Source organism: Arachis stenosperma, chromosome 3 (assembly GCF_014773155.1).
Source record: "Arachis stenosperma cultivar V10309 chromosome 3, arast.V10309.gnm1.PFL2, whole genome shotgun sequence".
Taxonomy (NCBI): Eukaryota; Viridiplantae; Streptophyta; class Magnoliopsida; order Fabales; family Fabaceae; genus Arachis; species Arachis stenosperma.
Window position 1 is genome coordinate 104718955 of NC_080379.1, and position 21381 is coordinate 104740335.

The 21381-nt window shown below is 38.0% G+C and overlaps 1 protein-coding gene across 1 annotated transcript; it reads left to right on the top strand.

The window, feature by feature from the left end:
- Positions 1 to 5488: 5488 nt before the first annotated feature.
- LOC130966529 (uncharacterized) lies at positions 5489 to 21038 on the top strand. Its single transcript, XM_057891344.1, has 3 exons — positions 5489 to 5906; positions 6212 to 6404; positions 20273 to 21038. Exons 1-3 carry the CDS (start codon positions 5489 to 5491, stop codon positions 21036 to 21038), a joined length of 1377 nt encoding a protein of 458 aa, XP_057747327.1.
- The last annotated feature ends 343 nt before the right edge of the window (positions 21039 to 21381 follow it).

Genomic DNA, 21381 nt, shown 5'->3' on the forward strand with positions numbered 1-21381 from the left:
AGATCAAGTAATTTTTGAAAAAGTTTTTTTTGAAATAAAAAAGATATGATTTGAAAACTATTTTGAAAAAAGATGTGATTAAAAAGATATGATTGAAAAGTTATGGTTTTAAAAAGATATGATTGAAAAGATATGATTTTGAAAACAATTTAAGAAGATTTGATTTTAAAAATTAATGACTTGCCTAACAAGAAAAGATATGATTCAAACATTAAACCTTTCTCAACAGAAAAGGCAACATACTTAAAATGTTCAATCAAATCATCAATTGTTAGTAAGTATCTAAAAAAAAGGAAAGAAATTGATTTTGAAAACATTTGATTGAAAAGATATGATTTGAAAAAGATTTGATTTTGAAAAACTTTGAAAACTTGAAAAAAATTGATTTTGAAAACAAAATCCTCCCCCTTGTGCCATCCTGGCGTTAAACGCCCAGAATGGTATCCATTCTGGCGTTTAACGCCCAAAATGCTACCTTTTTGGGCGTTAAACGCCCAACCAGGTACCCTGGCTGGCGTTTAAACGCCAGTCTGTCCTTCTTCACTGGGCGTTTTGAACGCCCAGCTTTTTCTGTGTAATTCCTCTGCTGCATGTTCTGAATCTTCAGTTCCCTGTACTATTGACTTGAAAATAGAACCAAGATTAAATAAACAAGGCATGCAAGACACCAAACTTAAATTTAGACCCTAGACTCAAACAAGAAACATAAAATATTTTTGGTTTTTATGATTTTTATAATTTTTTTTTCGAAAATTAAGTGGAAAAAGATATCAAAATTCTTAATGAGAATTCCAGGAATCAGTGCAATGCTAGTCTAAGACTCCGGTCCAGGAATTAGACATGGCTTCACAGCCAGCCAAGCTTTCAAAGAAAGCTTCGGTCCAAAACACTAGACATGGCCAATGGCCAGCCAAGCCTTAGCAGATCACTGCTCCAAAAGCAAGATTGATAAAAATCAACAAGCTCTTGTGATGATAAGTTGAAACCTCGGTCCAATGAAATTAGACATGGCTTCACAGCCAGCCAGATTTTAACAAATCATCATGAAACTCTAGAATTCATCTTCAAGAATTTCGAAAAAAAAAATACCTAATCTAAGCAACAAGATGAACCGTCAGTTGTCCATACACAAGAACAATCCCCGGCAACGGCGCCAAAAACTTGGTGCACGAAATTGTGATCACTACTTTTACACAAAACAATCCCCGGTAATGGCTCCAAAGACTTGGTGCACAATACCATGGCATAAGCACAACTTCGCACAACTAACCAGCAAGTGCACTGGGTCGTCCAAGTAATACCTTACGTGAGTAAAGGTCGATCCCACGGAGATTGTTGGTATGAAGCAAGCTATGGTCACCTTGTAAATCTCAGTCAGGCAGACTCAAATGGGTATAGTGATAAACGAATAAAGCATAAAGATAAAGATAGAGATACTTATGTATATCATTGGTGAGAGCTTCAGATAAGCGTATGAAGATGCCTTCCCTTCCGTCTCTCTGCTTTCCTACAGTCTTCATCCAATCCTTCTTACTCCTTTCCATGGCAAGCTTATGCAAGGGTTTCACCGTTGTCAGTGGCTACCTCCCATCCTCTCAGTGAAAATGTTCCTATGCTCTGTCACAGCATATGGCTAATCAGCTGTCGGTTCTCGGTCAGGCCGGAATAGAATCCAGTGATTCTTTTGCGTCTGTCACTAACGCCCCGCCTGCTAGGAGTTTGAAGCACGTCACAGTCATTCAATCATTGAATCCTACTCAGAACACCACAGACAAGGTTAGACCTTCCGGATTCTCTTGAATGCCGCCATCAGTTCTCGCCTATACCACGAAGACTCTGATCTCACGGAATGGCTGGCTCGTTTGTCAGGCGAGCACTCGGTTGTCAGGCAATCAACCATGCATCGTGTATCAGGAATCCAAGAGATATTCACTAAGCCTCGTATGCTTGTAGAACAAGAGTGGTTGTCAGTCACTTTGTTCATAAGTGAGAATGATGATGAGTGTCACGGATCATCACATTCATCAAGTTGAAGAACAGGTGATATCTTGGAACAAGAACAAGCGGAATTGAATAGAAGAACAATAGTAATTGCATTAATACTCGAGGTACAGCAGAGCTCCACACCTTAATCTATGGTGTGTAGAAACTCCACCGTTGAAAATACATAAGAACAAGGTCTAGGCATGGCCGTGAGGCCAGCCTCCCAGTGATCAAAAGATTCAAAGATCTCCAGATGTCTAATACAATAGTAAAAGGTCCTACTTATAGAAAACTAGTAGTCTAAGGTGTACAAAGATGTGTAAATGACATAAAAATCCACTTCCGGGCCCACTTGGTGTGTGCTTGGGCTGAGCAATGAAGCATTTTCGTGTAGAGACTCTCCTTGGAGTTAAACGCCAGCTTTTATGCCAGTTTGGGCGTTTAACTCCCATTTAGGTGCCAGTTCCGGCGTTTAACGCTGGAATTCCTGAGGGTGACTTTGAACGCCGGTTTGGGCCATCAAATCTTGAGCAAAGTATGAACTATCATATATTGCTGGAAAGCCCAGGATGTCTACTTTCCAACGCCGTTGAGAGCGCGCCAATTGGGCTTCTGTAGCTCCAGAAAATCCACTTCGAGTGCAGGGAGGTCAGAATCCAACAGCATCTGCAGTCCTTTTGAGTCTCTGGATCAGATTTTTGCTCAGATCCCTCAATTTCAGCCAGAAAATACCTGAAATCACAGAAAAACACACAAACTCATAGTAAAGTCCAGAAAAGTGAATTTTAACTAAAAACTAATAAAAATATAATAAAAACTAACTAAAAGATACTAAAAACATACTAAAAACAATGCCAAAAAGGGTACAAATTATCCGCTCATCACTAACTCCGTTTATCAATAAGGATGATGGTGAGCCACTGATTTTGGTCGCTCAACTCTTCAAGTCAAATCAGTACCTCAATCAGATTAATGTTCAGAATAGTCTTTATGCCTCGAGAGTGTTCCTGAACCTAATTTTCCTGATGTTGTTGCGTTCAAGAATTGGTATGTAAACACTAAACATTAACCCTTCACCTTTTATACTAGATGTCGCTTCACCTTGTTTTTGATTCCATGCTAATACTATGTTATTTGCTCATGCCTTTTACAAACTGTTATGCACATTAAAAAAACTGCAATTTGGAGTCAAGTTAAAGTAAAAAGAAAATTGAAATAGAAATGTTATGAATCTTGAGTTTATGGTTTTATAGTTTGATTATGAGGAGATTTTTTCTCCTGTTATGAGGATGTCATCCATTCGTGCTGTGCTTGGATTAGCAGCTTCTTTGATCTGGAGATTAAGCAAATGGATGTGAAGACAAATTTTTTTCATGGTGATTTAGACAAGAAGATCTACATAAACCAACCGGAGGGCTTTATTGTTAAAGGAAAGGAAGATTTTGTGTGCAAGATTAAGAAGAGTCTTTATGGGTTGAAGCAAGCTCCAAGACAGTGGTACAAGAAGTTTGAATCTGTTATGGGGGAGCATGGTTACCGTAAGACAACTTCAGATCATTGTGTATTTGTACAAAAATTTTCTGATGGTGATTTTATCATTCTTTTGCTTTATGTGGATGATATTTTGATTGTGGGCAAGAATACTTTGAGGATTAATGAGTTGAAGAAACAGTTGAGCAAGTTTTTTGCTATGAAGGACTTGGATCCTGCTAAACAGATTTTGAGTATGACTATTATTCGTTATAGAGATTCCAAGAAGCTTTATTTATCATAGGAGAAGTACATAAAGAAGGTGTTTCAAAGGTTTGGTACGAATGATGCCAAATGTGCTGCTAGTTCTTTTACTCCTCATTTTAAGTTGAGCACCAAGCAGTGTCCAACCATTGATGAGCAGAAACAAGCAATGGATGAAATTCCTTATGCCTCAATTGTTGGAAGTTTGATGTATGCTATGGTGTGTACTAGACCAGACATTGCTCATGCGGTTGGTACTGTGAGTTGTTTTCTCTCTAATCCAGGCAAAAAAAATTGGAATGTTGTTAAATGGATTATGAGATATCTCAGAGGTACAACTAACATGAGCTTGAGTTTTGATGGTGAGAAATCTTTGCTAGTTGGCTTTACTGATGCAGACATGGCAGGAGATATTGATTCTCAAAATTCTACTTCAGGTTATTTGGTCAAGTTTGTAGGGGGAGCTATTTCATGGCAGTCAAGGCTACAAAAGTGTGTTGCACTTTCTACCACAGAGGCAGAGTTTATTACAGCAACTGAAGCATGTAAAGAGTTATTGTGGATGAAGAAGTTTCTTGTAGCACTTGGTTTCAAACAAGACGGTTATGTGTTGTTATGTGATAGTCAAAGTGCTATTCATCTTGCCAAGAATTCTACTTTTCATGCAAGATCTAAACATATCGATGTTAGGTATCACTGGATACGGAATGTGTTAGATTCTAAGTTGTTTGAACTTGAGAAAGTTCACACTAATGACAATGGTGCTGATATGATGACAAAAGCACTGTTAAGAGAAAAGCTTGAAACATGTTTGATCGCTGGAATGGCGAGGGCCTCCACCTAGTCGAGAAGGGGGAGATTTGTTGGGGTTTTTTCTCTCCTTTATGAGGCCCAAACCCAACATTTTGAGGGTGTCTCTTTGCACCCATTGTGCCACAACCCTAATCAAATTTTGGAGTCTTTTGAAAGTGTGAGAGTGTAGCCACAAAGTGAGAGAGAAGAGGGAAAACAGAATTCCCATTTTTATGCAAAGCAGTAAATTTCAAATAATCGTTTCTCATTTGTTCACCGTTGGATCAGCTTAAAATTTGAACTGCATATTTCTCTCATTTTGTTCTTTATTCTGCGCGGTGGAGATGTTGATTGGAGGTTTTCTGTGGGAGAAATTGGCTTCACAAGAGAGAAAATAGGTTTCCCATTTTTACATAGAGTAGCAATCTTTGAACAGCATTTTCTCATTCTTTCACCGTTGGATCAACGTAAAATTTAAATCTACAAATTTTTCTTATCTTGTTCTCTATTCTGAACGAAGAAGATTTTAATTGGAAGTCTGCAGAGGGAGAAATTGGCTTTAACAGCAGCCTTATTTTTTTGGGTATATTTCATCTTGTTGCTTCTCATTTGTAAGATTTGGTGCTTTGATGTTTTGGCTGGTTATATGCACGTTTTTATGCTTTGTTTGAGACTCTCTTATACCTTATTTGATTATAGTACAGCTATTTCATTGGTCTAGACGACCCGTGGTTTTTACCTCTCACATTGAGGGGGTTTTCCACGTTAAAAGTTCGGTGTATTCTTGTTATTGCCCTACTTGTTATATTTGCTTGTTCATAACTGCTGTCATATTGTGTTGTGAGTGCTTCCATATTGTTCTTGTGTTGGATATTTGTGTTGTTTCCGCTGCTAGGCTCTTTCAAAGTGATCGAGTCACGGCTTCTTTTATTCAACTTCAACGCTTCCCAATTCTAATTCAATCATAGATGAAGTCAAAATGTATTATGATTGTCAGTCAGTTATCTTTGAAGATCAAGACAATTTGCAAAGAACTGTTGATAAAGCAACAATTAAAGAATCCATGTTCATAGCTTGGTTTCAAGCAAACACAGAGTATGAGGCAGCTAGACAATTAACTTATAACAATTTTTCAACTGAATTTGTTTGGAAACACAGCCTTAGAATATGGGAGCCTAGGAAAACAAACACTGCTATTGGTAGATTATTCTTTGTCCTTCCATCTGCAGGTGAATTATACTATTTAAGAATGCTACTCAACATTGTTAAAGGGCCAAGAAGCTATGAAGAACTTCGATCTTTCAATGGTGTTGTTTATCCTACATTCAGAGATGCATGTTACGCGCATGGGTTACTTGATGATGATCAAGAATACATTGATACTATTGAAGAAGCAAGTCATTAGAGTTTTGGATATTATCTGAGAAAGCTGTTTGCAACTCTTTTGTGGTCAAATGTGGGATACTACATAATCATATAACTATGTTCAATTTACCATGTTTGAACTTATTCAATAATATCTACATTTATGTTGCTGGAACTTTCTTCATCAATTGTCCACATGATATCATTTATTATGTTGATATTAATATCAAAATTGTTGAAACTTTTTAGCAAATATAAATGTCACAATGTACAATCAAATGTCTTAAGGTGTTTTTATTCTGAATTTTCTAATACTCATGTTCAATTTTAATTGTAGATTTGGTTTTATCAGATGATGAATTATCAGAGCTTACTCTAATAGAGATTGAACAAATATTTAACAGCAATGGCAAAACACTTCGAGAATATGCAACAATGCTATTTCCTAACATGGATAACATCCACAGCATGAGACGTGGCTCTTTGCAAAACAAATTAATATTGGATGAACTCCGTTATTATCGAGTTATGTTGGCTAAGCAACACAAGAAATTTTTATCACAAATGACAACAGAATAAAAATATGTATATGACCAAATCTGTAACATCCTACCACACAAAGCTTTACGCTTAAGCCGTAAAACATAGGTGGTGTGGTATTACGACCTCTAATCAGAAAATATATACATAATAGTATCTGAAAAAGAGCAATATACGAGGAGCCTTGAAAAAAAGGTAAAACAAAATCGCAAAATAAAAAACGCAATGCTCAGAGAATGAGATTACTTGCGTGCTAAGAAATCTAAAGTTCATAGGTGTAAATAAACAAAAAGAGGGGATAAAGAGTCAAGAATACAGAATAACTAGCTCCTATCTCAGCCTGCGAAGACAAGGCTGGCTGGAGAATATTTACATACATATATACGTATCCCAAAATACCCAAAATACAAAGATAAAACCTTAACTCTCCTTAAACCTCTAAAAGGGACAAAATAAACAAGTTTCTTGGAGAGAAACTAAATACATATATACATAAGCTACATAGCAAAAGAACCCAGAAATCGCTCCGCTTCAGGAATCCAGACGCCTAGTGAGGTGCCTCTCGACCTGCATCTGAAAACAACAACACACTATGGGGTAAGAACTGGAGGTTTTCAGCATGGTAAAGGTGCCACGCAGATAATATATAAGGTCTTGGGAATACCATAGGCAATCCTAGAATGTTAATACTCAGATATAGAGAACTTAAACTCTAAACAGAAGCCATAAAAAGGATAGGTGTTCCAAGGAATTCTTAAACTTTCTTACTTATACATAACTTTATCACCAAACCGGTCCACCCTTCCTCCGCTCCTCCATCACCAATGATTTAGCAGAGACAGATAACCAAACAAATTTAAGCAAAAGTAGAAAATAGGTAGTGCAGGTAGCAAATATAACAAATAGCATAATATATATATATATATATAGTTAGGCAATCCCAAGTAATGCATAGCAGACAAAACAAACAAAATGCACATGATGTATGTATGTCCTATGGCTGAGGCTAATGAGGCTCATCTATCGGTTATTCAGCCAACCCGACAAGTCCAAAACCCTTAGACTGTCCCTCGTTGCGCATCCCCATGAGTCTATGCATAGATCTTCTCATTTCATTCATAATTCATACACTCATTCATTCATATATAACTCACTCAATGGGGGATATCCATTCCCTGAAATTTATACGTGTCCGATCACCCTTACGACGTAGGGTTAACAGAGTATCAAGTTTCAACCTGAAACACATGGTGGCAAGCCACGGTTCTGTTACCCAAGGAAACTTGTATCTCAGATATCATTAAATTCATAAGCCGCATAATATTCATAGCCATTCATATTCTTTATATAATCATTCATCATAGCATGGCATCATAACTTCTTTTAACCGTCACATCATTCTCTTATAATTCATCACGTTTACTCCCTTTTCTTCATACCCAAGTTACCTCAATTTCCTAGCTTCATCTCATTACTAAGCTTCCTAATCACGCGTAAAACTAACAATATGAAAATAGAGATTTAGGAGGTCAAATTGTCTTTGAAAACACAAAATAATGATTTGCTAAAAACAGTGGTGTGCATGCGCACGCACAGATCTCTTGAAAACTGGGGTGTGCGTACGCATACATATGTGTGCCCATTGATGAGCGGATAATTTATACGCTTTTTGGCATTGTTTTTAGATAGTTTTTAGTAAGTTCAAGCTACTTTTAGGGATGTTTTCCTTAGTTTTTATGATAAATTCACATTTCTGGACTTTACTATGAGTTTGTGTGTTTTTCTGTGATTTCAGGTAAATTCTGACTGAAATTGAGGGATTTGAGCAAAACTCTGAAAAAGGCTGACAAAAGGACTGCTGATGCTGTTGGAATCTGACCTCCCTGCACTCGAAATGGATTTTCTGGAGCTACAGAACTCCAATTGGCGCGCTCTCAACGGCGTTGGAAAGTAGACATCTAGGGCTTTCCAGCAATATATAATAGTTCATACTTTATTCGAAGAATGACGACGTAACTTGGCGTTGAACGCCAAGTACATGCTGCTGTCTGGAGTTAAACGCCAGAAAAACGTCATGATCCGGAGTTGAACGCCCAAAACACGTCATAACTCGGAGTTCAACTCCAAGAGAAGCCTCAGCTCGTGGATTGATCAAGCTCAGCCCAAGCATGCACCAAGTGGGCCCCGGAAGTGGATTTATGCATCAATTACTTACTCATGTAAACCCTAGGAGCTAGTTTATTATAAATAGAACATTTATCTATTGTATTAGACATCTTTGGTCTCAGTTTTGTATTATTCTTTATCCTAAGAGGCTATTGATCACGTTTTAGGGGGCTGGCCATTCGGCCATGCCTGAACCCCTTTTCACTTATGTATTTTCAACGGTAGAGTTTCTGCACACCATAGATTAAGGGTGTGGAGCTCTGCTATACCTCAAGTATTAATGCAATTCTATCTTCTTTTATTCAAATGCTATCTTAGTTTTATTCCAAGATATTCATTCGTACCCAAGAACATGATGAATGTGATGAGTTAGATAACCCTCATTATCATTCTCACTTATGAACGCACGTGATTGACAACCACTTCCGTTCTACATGCAACAGAGCTTGAATGTGTATCTCTTAGATTCCCCAACAGAATCTTCGTGGTATAAGCTAGATAGATGGCGGTATTTATGAGGATCCGGAAAGTCCAACCTTGTCTGTGGTGTTCCGAGTAGGATCCTGGGAATCCGGAAAGTCTAACCTTGTCTGTGGTATTCCGAGTAGGATTCCGGTAATGAATGACTGTGACGTGCTTCAAACTTGCAAGTGCTGAGCGTTAGTGACAGACGCAAAAGAATCAAGGGATTCTATTCCAGTAGGAGCGGGAACCAACCAGTGATTAGCTGTACTGTGACAGAGTGCGTGAGCATTAGTTTTCACTGCGAGGATGGGATGTAGCCATCAACCATGGGTGATGCCTCCAGACGATTAGCCGTGCGATTGACAACCGCATAGGATCATTTTCCCGAGAGGATTGAAAGTAGCCACCGCTGATGGTGAACCCCTGTACACAGCTTGCCATGGAAAGGAGTAAGAAGGATTGAGTTGAAGCAGTAGGAGGGCAGGCGTTCTTGAGCCATACAGCATCTTCATATACTTAACTGAAATTCCTATGCCAATGAATCTACATAAGTATTCTATCCCTTTTATTATTTCTTATTTTATTATTAATTTTCGAACCATAAACAATTTTAATCTGCCTGACTGAGATTTACAAGGTGACCATAGCTTGCTTCATACCAACAATCTCTGTGGATTCGACCCTTACTCACGTAAGGTTTATTACTTGGACGATCCAGTACACTTGCTGGTTAGTTGAACGGAGTTGTGAATTCAACCAGTGCCATAATTAGAACATTGATCACAAATGATACAAGAACATTGATCACAATTTCGTCCACCAAGTTTTTGGCGCCGTTGCCGGGGATTGTTCGAGTATGGACAACTGACGGTTCATCTTGTTGCTCAGATTAGGTAATTTTCTTTTCAAAAATCTTTTTCAAAATTTTTCTTTTATTTTTCGTTTTTCCAACCTTTATTTTCGAAAATATTAATAAAAATCAAAAAAAAATTAGAAAATCATAAAAATCAAAAATATTTTGTGTTTCTTGTTTGAGTCTTGAGTCAATTTTTAAGTTTGGTGTCAATTGCATGCTTTAAAATTTTTCTTGCATTTTTTCTTCGAAAATCCCATGCATTCATAGTGTTCTTCATGATCTTCAAGTTGTTCTTGATAAGTCTTCTTGTTTGATCTTGATGATTTCTTGTTTTGTGTCTTTTCTTGTTTTTCATGTGCATTTTTGCATTCATATTTTCCATGCATTAAAAATTTCTAAGTTTGGTGTCTTGCATGTTTCCTTTGCATCAAAAAATTTTCAAAAATAAGTTCTTGATGTTCATCATGATCTTCAAAGTGTTCTTGGTGTTCATCTTGACATTCATAGCATTCATGCATGCATTCATGGTTTTGATCTAAAAATTTCATGCATTAAGTATTTTTGTTGTTTTTCTCTCTCATAATTAAAAATTCAAAAATCAAAAAATTATCTTTTCCTTATTTCCCTCTAAATTTTCGAAATTTTGGGTTGACTTGGTCAAAAATTTTCAAAATTAGTTGTTTCTTACAAGTCAAGTCAAAATTTCAAATTTTAAAAATCTTATCTTTTCAAAATCTTTTTCAAAAATCATATCTTTTTCAATTTTTTCTATTTTTTGAAAATTTCAAAAATCTTTTTCAAAATATTTTCAAAATCTTTTTCTTATCTTTACATCATATTTTCGAAAATTCACTAATAATTAATGTGATTGGTTCAAAAATTTGAAGTTTGTTACTTTCTTGTTAAGAAAGGTTCAATCTTTAAGTTCTAGAATCTTATCTTGTAGTTTCTTGTTAGTGAAATAAGTAATTTCAAAATTTTTGAATTAAATCTTTTTATCTTTTATTTTATATTTTTCAAAAAAATTTTTTATTTTTCAAAATTTGATTTCAAAATATCTTATCTAACTTACTATCTTCTTATCTTTTTCAATTTTGATTTCAAATCTTTTTCAATCAACTAACTAACTTTTTGTTTGTTTCTTATCTTTTTCAAAACCACCTAAACTACTTTTCCCTCTCTATTTTCGAAAATATCTCCCCCTTTTTTCAAAAATTCTTTTTAAAATTAATTAATTGTTTCATGTTTTAATTTTAATTACATTTTATTTCTAATTTTCGAAAATCATTAACCTCTTTTTCAAAATTATTTTCGAATTCTCCCTTCTCTTTTCTTATTCTATTTAATTATTTAATTACTAACACTTCTCTTCACCTCTCTTCATCCATAAATCCGAATCCTCTTCTTCATTCTTCTACTCCCCTCTTTTTCTACTAACATAAAGGAATCTCTATACTGTGACATAGAGGATTCCTCTTTCTTTTCTTGTCTCCTTCTCTTTCATATGAGCAGGAACAGGGATAAAGGCACTCTTGTTGAAATTGATCCAGAACCTGAAAGGACTCTGAAGAGAAAATTAAGAGAAGCGAAATTACAACAATCCAGAAGAAACCTTCTAGAAATTTTCGAACAAGAGAAAGAGATGGCAGACGGAAATAATAATAATAATGCAAGGAGAATGCTTGGTGACTTCACAAAGCCAACGTCCAAGTTTGATGGAAGAAGCATCTCCATTCCTGCCATTGGAGCCAATAACTTTGAGCTTAAGCCTCAACTAGTTGCTTTAATGCAACAAAACTGCAAGTTTTATGGACTTCCATCTGAAGATCCTTATCAGTTTTTAACTGAGTTCTTGCAGATCTGTGAGACTGTAAAGACGAATGGAGTTGATCCTGAAGTCTACAGACTCATGCTTTTCCCTTTTGCTGTAAGAGACAGAGCTAGAGTATGGTTGGATTCACAACCCAAGGATAGCCTGGACTCATGGGATAAGCTTGTCACTGCATTCTTAGATAAATTCTTTCCTCCTCAAAAGCTGAGCAAGCTGAGAGTGGATGTTCAAACCTTCAAACAAAAAGATGGTGAATCCCTCTATGAAGCTTGGGAAAGATATAAGCAGCTGACCAAGAGATGTCCATCTGACATGTTTTCAGAATGGACCATATTAGATATATTCTATTATGGTCTATCTGAATTTTCGAAAATGTCATTGGACCATTCTGCAGGTGGATCTATTCACCTGAAGAAAACGCCTGAAGAGGCTCAAGAACTCATTGACATGGTTGCAAACAACCAGTTCATGTATACTTCTGAGAGGAATTCCGTGAATAATGGGGTACCTCAGAAGAAAGGAGTTCTTGAAATTGATGCTCTGAATGCCATACTGGCTCAGAACAAAATGTTGACTCAACAGGTCAACATAATCTCTCAAAATCTGAATGGATTGCAACATGCATCCAACAGTACTAGAGAGGCAGCTTCTGAAGAAGCTTATGATCCTGAAAACCCTGCCATGGCAGAGGTTAATTACTTAGGTGAACCTTATGGAAACACCTATAACTCATCATGGAGAAATCATCCAAAATTCTCCTGGAAGGATCAGCAAAAGCCTCAACAAGGCTTTAACAATGGTGGACGCAATAGGCTGAACAATAGTAAGCCATATCCATCATCTTCTCAGCAACAGACAGAGAACTCTGAACAAAACAATTCTAATTTAGCCAATATAGTCTTTGATCTGTCAAAAGCCACATTCAGTTTCATGAATGAAACAAGATCCTCCATTAGAAATCTGGAGGCACAAGTGGGCCAGCTGAGTAAGAAAGTTATTGAAACTCCTCCCAGTATTCTCCCAAGCAATACAGAAGAAAATCCAAAAGGAGAGTGCAAGGCCATTGACATAGTCAATATGGCCGAATGCACAAAGGAGGAGGAGGACGAAAATCCTAGTGAGAAAGACCTCCTGGGACGTTCCTCAAGCAAGAAGGAGTTTCCTATTAAGGATCCTGAGGAATCTGAGGCTCATCTAGAGACCATAGAGATTCCTTTAAATCTCCTTCTGCCATTCATGAGCTCTGAAGAATATTCATCCTCTGAAGAGAATGAAGATGTGACTGGAGAGCAAGTTGCTCAATACTTAGGAGCTATCATGAAACTGAATGCCAAGCTGTTTGGTAATGAGACTTGGGAAAGTGAACCTCCCTTGCTCATTAGTGAACTAGATACTTGGATTCAGAGAACTCTACCTCAAAAGAAACAAGATCCTGGCAAGTTCTTAATACCTTGCACCATTGGCACCATGAGCTTTGAAAAAGCTCTATGTGATCTTGGGTCAGGAATAAATCTTATGCCACTCTCTGTAATGGAGAAGCTGGGAATCATTGAGGTACAACCTGCCTTGTTCTCATTACAACTGGCAGACAAGTCATTAAGACAAGCTTATGGATTGGTAGAGGACGTGCTAGTAAAGGTTGAAGGCCTTTACACCCCTGCTGATTTCATAATCTTAGACACTAGAAAGGAAGAGGATGATTGCATCATCCTTGGAAGACCTTTCCTAGCCACAGCAGGAGCTGTGATAGATGTCAACAGAGGTGAGTTAGTCCTTCAATTGAATGGGGACTACCTTGTGTTTCAGGCACATGGCCATCCCTCTGTGACAAAAGAGAGTAAGCATAAAGAGCTTCTCTCAGTTCAGAGTCAAGAAGAGCCCACACAGTCAAACTCTAAGTTTGGTGTTGTGAAGCCACAACCAAACTCTAAGTTTGGTGTTCAAACCCCATATCCAAACTCTAAGTTTGGTGTTGGGACCACACTTAAATTGACCTGATCACCTTGTGGCTCCATGAGAGCCACTGTCAAGCTATTGACATTAAAGAAGCGCTTGTTGGGAGGCAACCCAATTTTATTTATCTAATTTTATTTTATTTTGTTCCTTTGTTATTTTTGTGTTTAATTAGGTACATGATCATGAGGAGTCACGAAAAAAATCAAAAAATTAAAAACAGAGTCAAAAACAGAAGAAAAAATTTTCACCCTGGAGGTAGCGCAGACTGGCGTTCAACGCCAGTAAGATGCATCTGTCTGGCGTTCAACGCCAGAACAGAGCACCATTCTGGCGTTGAACGCCCAAAACAAGCAACAACCTGGCGTTAAACGCCAGGATGGTGCACGAAGAGGACAAGCTGGCGCTGAACGCCAGAAACAAGCATGAAACTGGCGTTCAACGCCAGAAACATGCATTACATGGGCGTTGAACGCCCAGAACATGCATCAATGGGCGTTTGAACGCCAGAATGATGCATAAAGGCATGTTACATGCCTATATGGTGAAGGAATGGTATTTGTTTTCACCTCAGGATCTGTGGACCCCACAGGATCCCCACCTACCATATTCCCACCTTACCTTTTAATCCTAATCACACTCTCCTAATCCAAATCTCATTTCACTCTTCCCCATGTCACACTTCCCAACATCTTCTTCATCAATCACCTCAATTCCTCTTCCCAATTACCCCATTCACCAATCACCTCAACCTCCTCTTCCCCATAAACCCCACCTACCCTCATAAAATTCAAATTCAATTGCCCACCCATTCCCACCCAAATGGCCGAAAACCCACCCTCCCCTCTCCCTATAAATACCCCTCCACTCTTCTTCATTTTCACACAACAAAAACCCCTTCTTCTCCCATATAGCCGAACCTACTCTCTCACTCTCTACCATATTCTCTTCTTCTTCTTCTACTATTCTTTTCTTTTTTTGCTCGAGGACGAGCATATTTTAAGTTTGGTGTGGTAAAAGCATAAGCTTTTTTTTTGTTTTTCCATTACCAATGGCACCTAAGGCCGGAGTTTCCTCAAGAAAAAGGAAAGGGAAAGCAAAAGCTTCCACCTCCGAGTCATGGGAGATGGAAAGATTCATCTCCAAGAGCCATCAAGACCACTTCTATGATGTTGTGGCAAAGAAGAAGGTGATCCCTGAGGTCCCTTTCAAGCTCAAAAAGAATGAGTTTCCGGAAATCCGACATGAGATCCAAAGAAGAGGTTGGGAAGTCCTAGCCAACCCCATACAACAAGTTGGAATTTTAATGGTTCAAGAGTTCTATGCCAATGCATGGATCACTAGGAACCATGACCAAAGTATGAACCCAAGTCCAAAGAATTATCTCACAATGGTTAGGGGAAAATACTTGGATTTTAGTCCGGAGAATGTGAGGTTGGCGTTTCATTTGCCTATGATGCAAGGAGATGAACGCCCCTACACTAGAAGGGTCAACTTTAATCAAAGGTTGGACCAAGTCCTTATGGACATATGTGTGGAAGGAGCCCAATGGAGAATAGACTCCAAAGGCAAGCCAGTCCAACTAAGAAGACTGGACCTCAAGCCTGTAGCTAGAGGATGGTTGGAATTCATCCAAAGATCCATCATCCCTACAAGCAACCGATCTGAAGTTACTGTGGATCGGGCCATCATGGTTCATAGCATCATGATTGGAGAGGAAGTGGAAGTTCATGAAGTCATCTCCAATGAACTCTACAAAATAGCTGACAAGCCTTCACACATGGCACGGCTAGCCTTCCCCCACCTTATATGCCATCTATGTTACTCAGCTGGAGTTATCATAGAAGGAGATGTCTCCATTGAAGAAGACAAGCCCATCACCAAGAAAAGGATGGAGCAATCAAGAGAAGTTCCTCACGGCCCTCAAGAAGTGCATGAGGAAGCTCATCATCAACAAATTCCTGAGATGCCTCAGGGAATGCACTTTCCTCCCAACAACTATTGGGAGCAACTCAACACCTCCTTAGAAGATTTGAGCCACAATGTGGGACAATTAAGGGTGGAACATCAAGAGCACTCCATCATTCTCCAAGAAATAAGAGAAGATCAAAGAGCAATGAGGGAGGAGCAACAAAGGCAAGGAAGGGACATAGAAGAGTTAAAGAACATCATGGGTCCTTCAAGAAGAAGACGCCACTAAGAGGTGGATTCATTCCTTGTTCTTTATTTCTTTCTGTTTTCGGTTTTTAATATTATGTTTATCCATGTTTTGTGTCTTTATTTCATGATCACTAGTATGTAACCATGCCTTAAAGCTATGAATAAAATCCATTACTCCTTCACCTTTCTTAAAAGAAAAATGTTTTAATTCAAAAGAACAAGAAGTACATAAATTTCGAAAATAGCTCTTGAATTTAATTTAATTATACTGATGTGGTGACAATACTTTTTGTTTTCTGAATGAATGATTGAACAGTGCATATGTCTTTGGATATTGTTGTTTATGAGTGTTAAAATTGTTGGTTCTTGAAAGAATGATGAACAAAGAGAAATGTTATTGATGATCTGAAAAACATCATGAAATTGATTCTTGAAGCAAGAAAAAGCAGCAAAAAAAAATGGCAAAAATTTTAAAAAGCAAAGGATCCAAGGCTTTGAGCATCAATGGATAGGAGGGCCCAAGGAATTAAAATCCAGGCCTAAGCGGCTAAACCAAGCTGTCCCTAACCATGTGCTTGTGTCATGAAGGTCCAAGTGAAAAAGCTTGAGACTAAGTGGTTAAAGTCGTGATCCAAGGCAAAAGAGTGTGCTTAAGAGCTCTGGACACCACTAATTGGGGACTTTAGCAAAGCTAAGTCACAATCTGAAAAGGTTCACCCAGTTATGTGTCTGTGGCATTTATGTATCCGGTGGTAATACTGGAAAACAAAGTGCTTAGGGCCACAGCCAAGACTCATAAGTAGCTGTGTTCAAGAATCAACATGCTTAACTAAGAAAGTCAATAACACTATCCCAAATTCTAAGTTCTCCAGAGACGCCAATCCCTCTAAACTACAAAGGAAAAAGTGAGATGCCAAAACTGTTCAGAAGCAAAAAGCTACAAGTCCCGCTCATTTAATTATAATTAATATTCATTGATATTTCTGAATTTATAGTATATTCTCTTCTTTTTATCCTATTTGATTTTCAGTTGCTTGGGGACAAGCAACAATTTAAGTTTGGTGTTGTGATGAGCGGATAATTTATACGCTTTTTGGCATTGTTTTTAGATAGTTTTTAGTAAGTTCAAGCTACTTTTAGGGATGTTTTCCTTAGTTTTTATGATAAATTCACATTTCTGGACTTTACTATGAGTTTGTGTGTTTTTCTGTGATTTCAGGTAAATTCTGACTGAAATTGAGGGATTTGAGCAAAACTCTGAAAAAGGCTGACAAAAGGACTGCTGATGCTGTTGAAATCTGACCTCCCTGCACTCGAAATGGATTTTCTGGAGCTACAGAACTCCAATTGGCGCGCTCTCAACGGCGTTGGAAAGTAGACATCCAGGGCTTTCCAGCAATATATAATAGTCCATACTTTATTCGAATAATGACGACGTAACTTGGCGTTGAACGCCAAGTACATGCTGCTGTCTGGAGTTAAACGCCAGAAAAACGTCATGATCCGGAGTTGAACGCCCAAAACACGTCATAACTCGGAGTTCAACTCCAAGAGAAGCCTCAGCTCGTGGATTGATCAAGCTCAGCCCAAGCATGCACCAAGTGGGCCCCGGAAGTGGATTTATGCATCAATTACTTACTCATGTAAACCCTAGGAGCTAGTTTATTATAAATAGAACATTTATCTATTGTATTAGACATCTTTGGTCTCAGTTTTGTATTATTCTTTATCCTAAGAGGCTATTGATCACGTTTTAGGGGGCTGGCCATTCGGCCATGCCTGAACCCCTTTTCACTTATGTATTTTCAACGGTAGAGTTTTTGCACACCATAGATTAAGGGTGTGGAGCTCTGCTGTACCTCAAGTATTAATGCAATTCTATCTTCTTTTATTCAAATGCTATCTTAGTTTTATTCCAAGATATTCATTCGTACCCAAGAACATGATGAATGTGATGAGTTAGATAACCCTCATTATCATTCTCACTTATGAACGCACGTGATTGACAACCACTTCCGTTCTACATGCAACAGAGCTTGAATGTGTATCTCTTAGATTCCCCAACAGAATCTTCGTGGTATAAGCTAGATAGATGGCGGCATTTATGAGGATCCGGAAAGTCCAACCTTGTCTGTGGTGTTCCGAGTAGGATCCTGGGAATCCAGAAAGTCTAACCTTGTCTGTGGTATTCCGAGTAGGATTCCGGTAATGAATGACTGTGACGTGCTTCAAACTTGCAAGTGCTGGGCGTTAGTGACAGACGCAAAAGAATCAAGGGATTCTATTCCAGTAGGAGCGGGAACCAACCAGTGATTAGCCGTACTGTGACAGAGTGCGTGAGCATTAGTTTTCACTGCGAGGATGGGATGTAGCCATCAACCATGGGTGATGCCTCCAGACGATTAGCCGTGCGACTGACAACCGCATAGGATCATTTTCCCGAGAGGATTGAAAGTAGCCACCGCTGATAGTGAACCCCTGTACACAGCTTGCCATGGAAAGGAGTAAGAAGGATTGAGTTGAAGCAGTAGGAGGGCAGGCGTTCTTGAGCCATACAGCATCTTCATATACTTAACTGAAATTCCTATGCCAATGAATCTACATAAGTATTCTATCCCTTTTATTATTTCTTATTTTATTATTAATTTTCGAACCATAAACAATTTTAATCTGCCTGACTGAGATTTACAAGGTGACCATAGCTTGCTTCATACCAACAATCTCTGTGGATTCGACCCTTACTCACGTAAGGTTTATTACTTGGACGACCCAGTACACTTGCTGGTTAGTTGAACGGAGTTGTGAATTCAACCAGTGCCATAATTAGAACATTGATCACAAATGATACAAGAACATTGATCACAATTTCGTCCACCACCCATGCACGGGTCTCTTTTTAGCCCAAGAAGCGTACACATGCACCTGTCCGCGAACGCATGTACGCTGGACAGAATGGCATGTATGCGTATAGCTCCTGCATGTGTACGCAAAACCCCCTTTTTTGGTGCTATGCGTGCGCACGCGCAGGTATGCATACGCACGCATAGGTTTTTGGCTAAAATTTTGGTTAAGTCAAAAGCTGCAGAATTTACATTTTAAACCTCAAACTTTCGACGCGCATAATTTTTTCGTTTTAAAATATTTTTCATCCATTCTTTTAACGGCGTAAACTCCACGGACCCAATTTTCATACGAAATAAGTTTAAAATCATTTGGAGGTCCGGAATCCAAGTTATGGCTCGCCGAAGTTTGGCCAAAAACTAATTTTTTACAAAACTCTTTACACATCTATTTCATTGCCTTACCATTTACATACCATCCATCTCACACCTGAAATCAATCCTAATACATACAATATTCCAGCCATATAATCTTACACCATTTTATCATCCATCATACATCAACTTTGCACAATTTCACACCTCAACAATTTCATTATACACTTGATCAATATGTATATAATCATATCATCATCAACTCAACATTTACCACACTATTGTCAATATATCAACAATTACCATCACATAACCAACTCACATTATAAATATTAAGCATTGTGCCTTTCTGTGTGTTCCAGCTAATCCTAAGGTCATCTAGCCTAAGTTTTCACATGACATTAAATATTATATACACGAAACCTAAACAATAACTTGGCCGATTTTTCACGTATTGTCCAAGGCAACTCACGAACACAAACACAGCCCCAAAAGTTTAATAAAACGCTAGTGCTCAGCCTCCACCAAGTTCCAACGTCCACAATTTCAAGCTCCAATTATCTATACATAACCTAATACACATATACATCACATACATACCCACAAATCAATACCCAACTCACATAGGCTAAGAAATTGTAGAATTTGAGAGTCCTCACCTTGTCTATACCTTGATTAAACAAAGATCCACAAGTTTCTCAAGTTAAACTTGGACCTAGAGAACCAAAATCACAAACTCTCAACATGAATTCTCACTAATTTTTGAAAATTAAGGGGGTGGAGAGGCTGGAGTGTAAGAGTGACTTACCAAAGAAATTGTTCGATGGAATCGTAGATCTCGATGTGGTGGACACGTAGCCACAAACAGTACGATAATCGGAGCTCGGATGAAGAAGTTATGGTGGATGGAAATTTGAGCAAGGGTTTTGAACCCTTTCTTCCCCTCCTTGAGTTTCAGCGTGCTTCTTGCTGAATGAGAAGGAAGATGAGCTTTAGCTCATTTAAATGATAGGTCCGGTTGGGTCCACAGATCCGGTTTGGGCTTGGTTCAACTGGTTCGGTCCATCCGTCCCAATCTTGGGCCAAATTCTTCAAAATTAGTGTCAAAATTCTCGTTTTGAAGAGCTCTATCCTATTTTAACATAAGATTTATATTTCTAATTTTTCTTATTAGAATTCAATTTATTGACTAATTATTTACTAATTTAGCAGAGTTTACAAAATTCTTCAAGCTGTCAATTCAGATTGCGCTAAAGTTTTCTTCTTATATGGGTATAGAGGTACAGGAAAGACTTTCGTTTGGAATACTATCTTAGTTGCTCCTAGATCAAAGGGTCAAATTGTCTTAACGGTTGCTTCAAGTGGAATAGCTTCACTCTTGCTACCTGGAGGAAGAACAGCTCATTCCAGGTTTGCAATCCCCTTAACTCCTGATGAATATTCCACCTATAATATAAAACAAGGAAGCTCACTAGCTGAGTTAATTTTGGCATTCAAACTTATTATTTGGGGTGAAGTACCAATGATGAATAAATTTTGCTTTGAAGCACTAGATCGAACTATGAGAGACTTGCTTCAGCACACAAATCATTCAAGTTTACGGTTGCCATTTGGGGGAAAAACAGTCGTCTTTGGTGGTGATTTTAAGCAAATTCTCCTAGTGATAACAAAGGGATCTAGACAAGATATTGTTAATCCATCGATTAATTCCTCTTATCTATGGCATGAATGCAAGTTATTAAGTTTAACTCAGAATATGAGATTAAGGTCTTCAATAGAAGATGAAAGTGTTAGAGAACGAAAAGAATTTGCACAGTGGATCCTTGATTTAGGAGATGGAAAGCTTGCTCATTCAGAAGATAGATACAATGTGGTCCCTATACCACCTGAACTCTTAATTACAAATTTTGATGACCCAATTCATGCAATCGTTGAAGCTATATATAGTGACTACCTAAAGGATCCCACAGAGTTCTGAAATTTGCATGGCCGTGCTATTTTTGCTTCAACAATCAATGTTGTTGAACAGGTTAATGATTATATGCTAGTTTTAAATGAAAATCGAAAAAAAAGTTTATCTCAGCTCCGATTCACCCTCCTTTAAAGAAGGAGCAGCAGACAGTCTGGCATCAATGCACACTCCAGAATTTTCGACAACTATTAAATCTCCCGGACTTTCAAATCATGAGCTTTGCTTTAGGCAAGGATGTTCTATCATGCTTATTAGAAATATTGATCATTCAGCAGACCTTTGTAATGGTACTAGATTAGTTATCACAAGGCTTCGCAACGAAGTTATCGAAGCAGAAGTCTTATCAGGA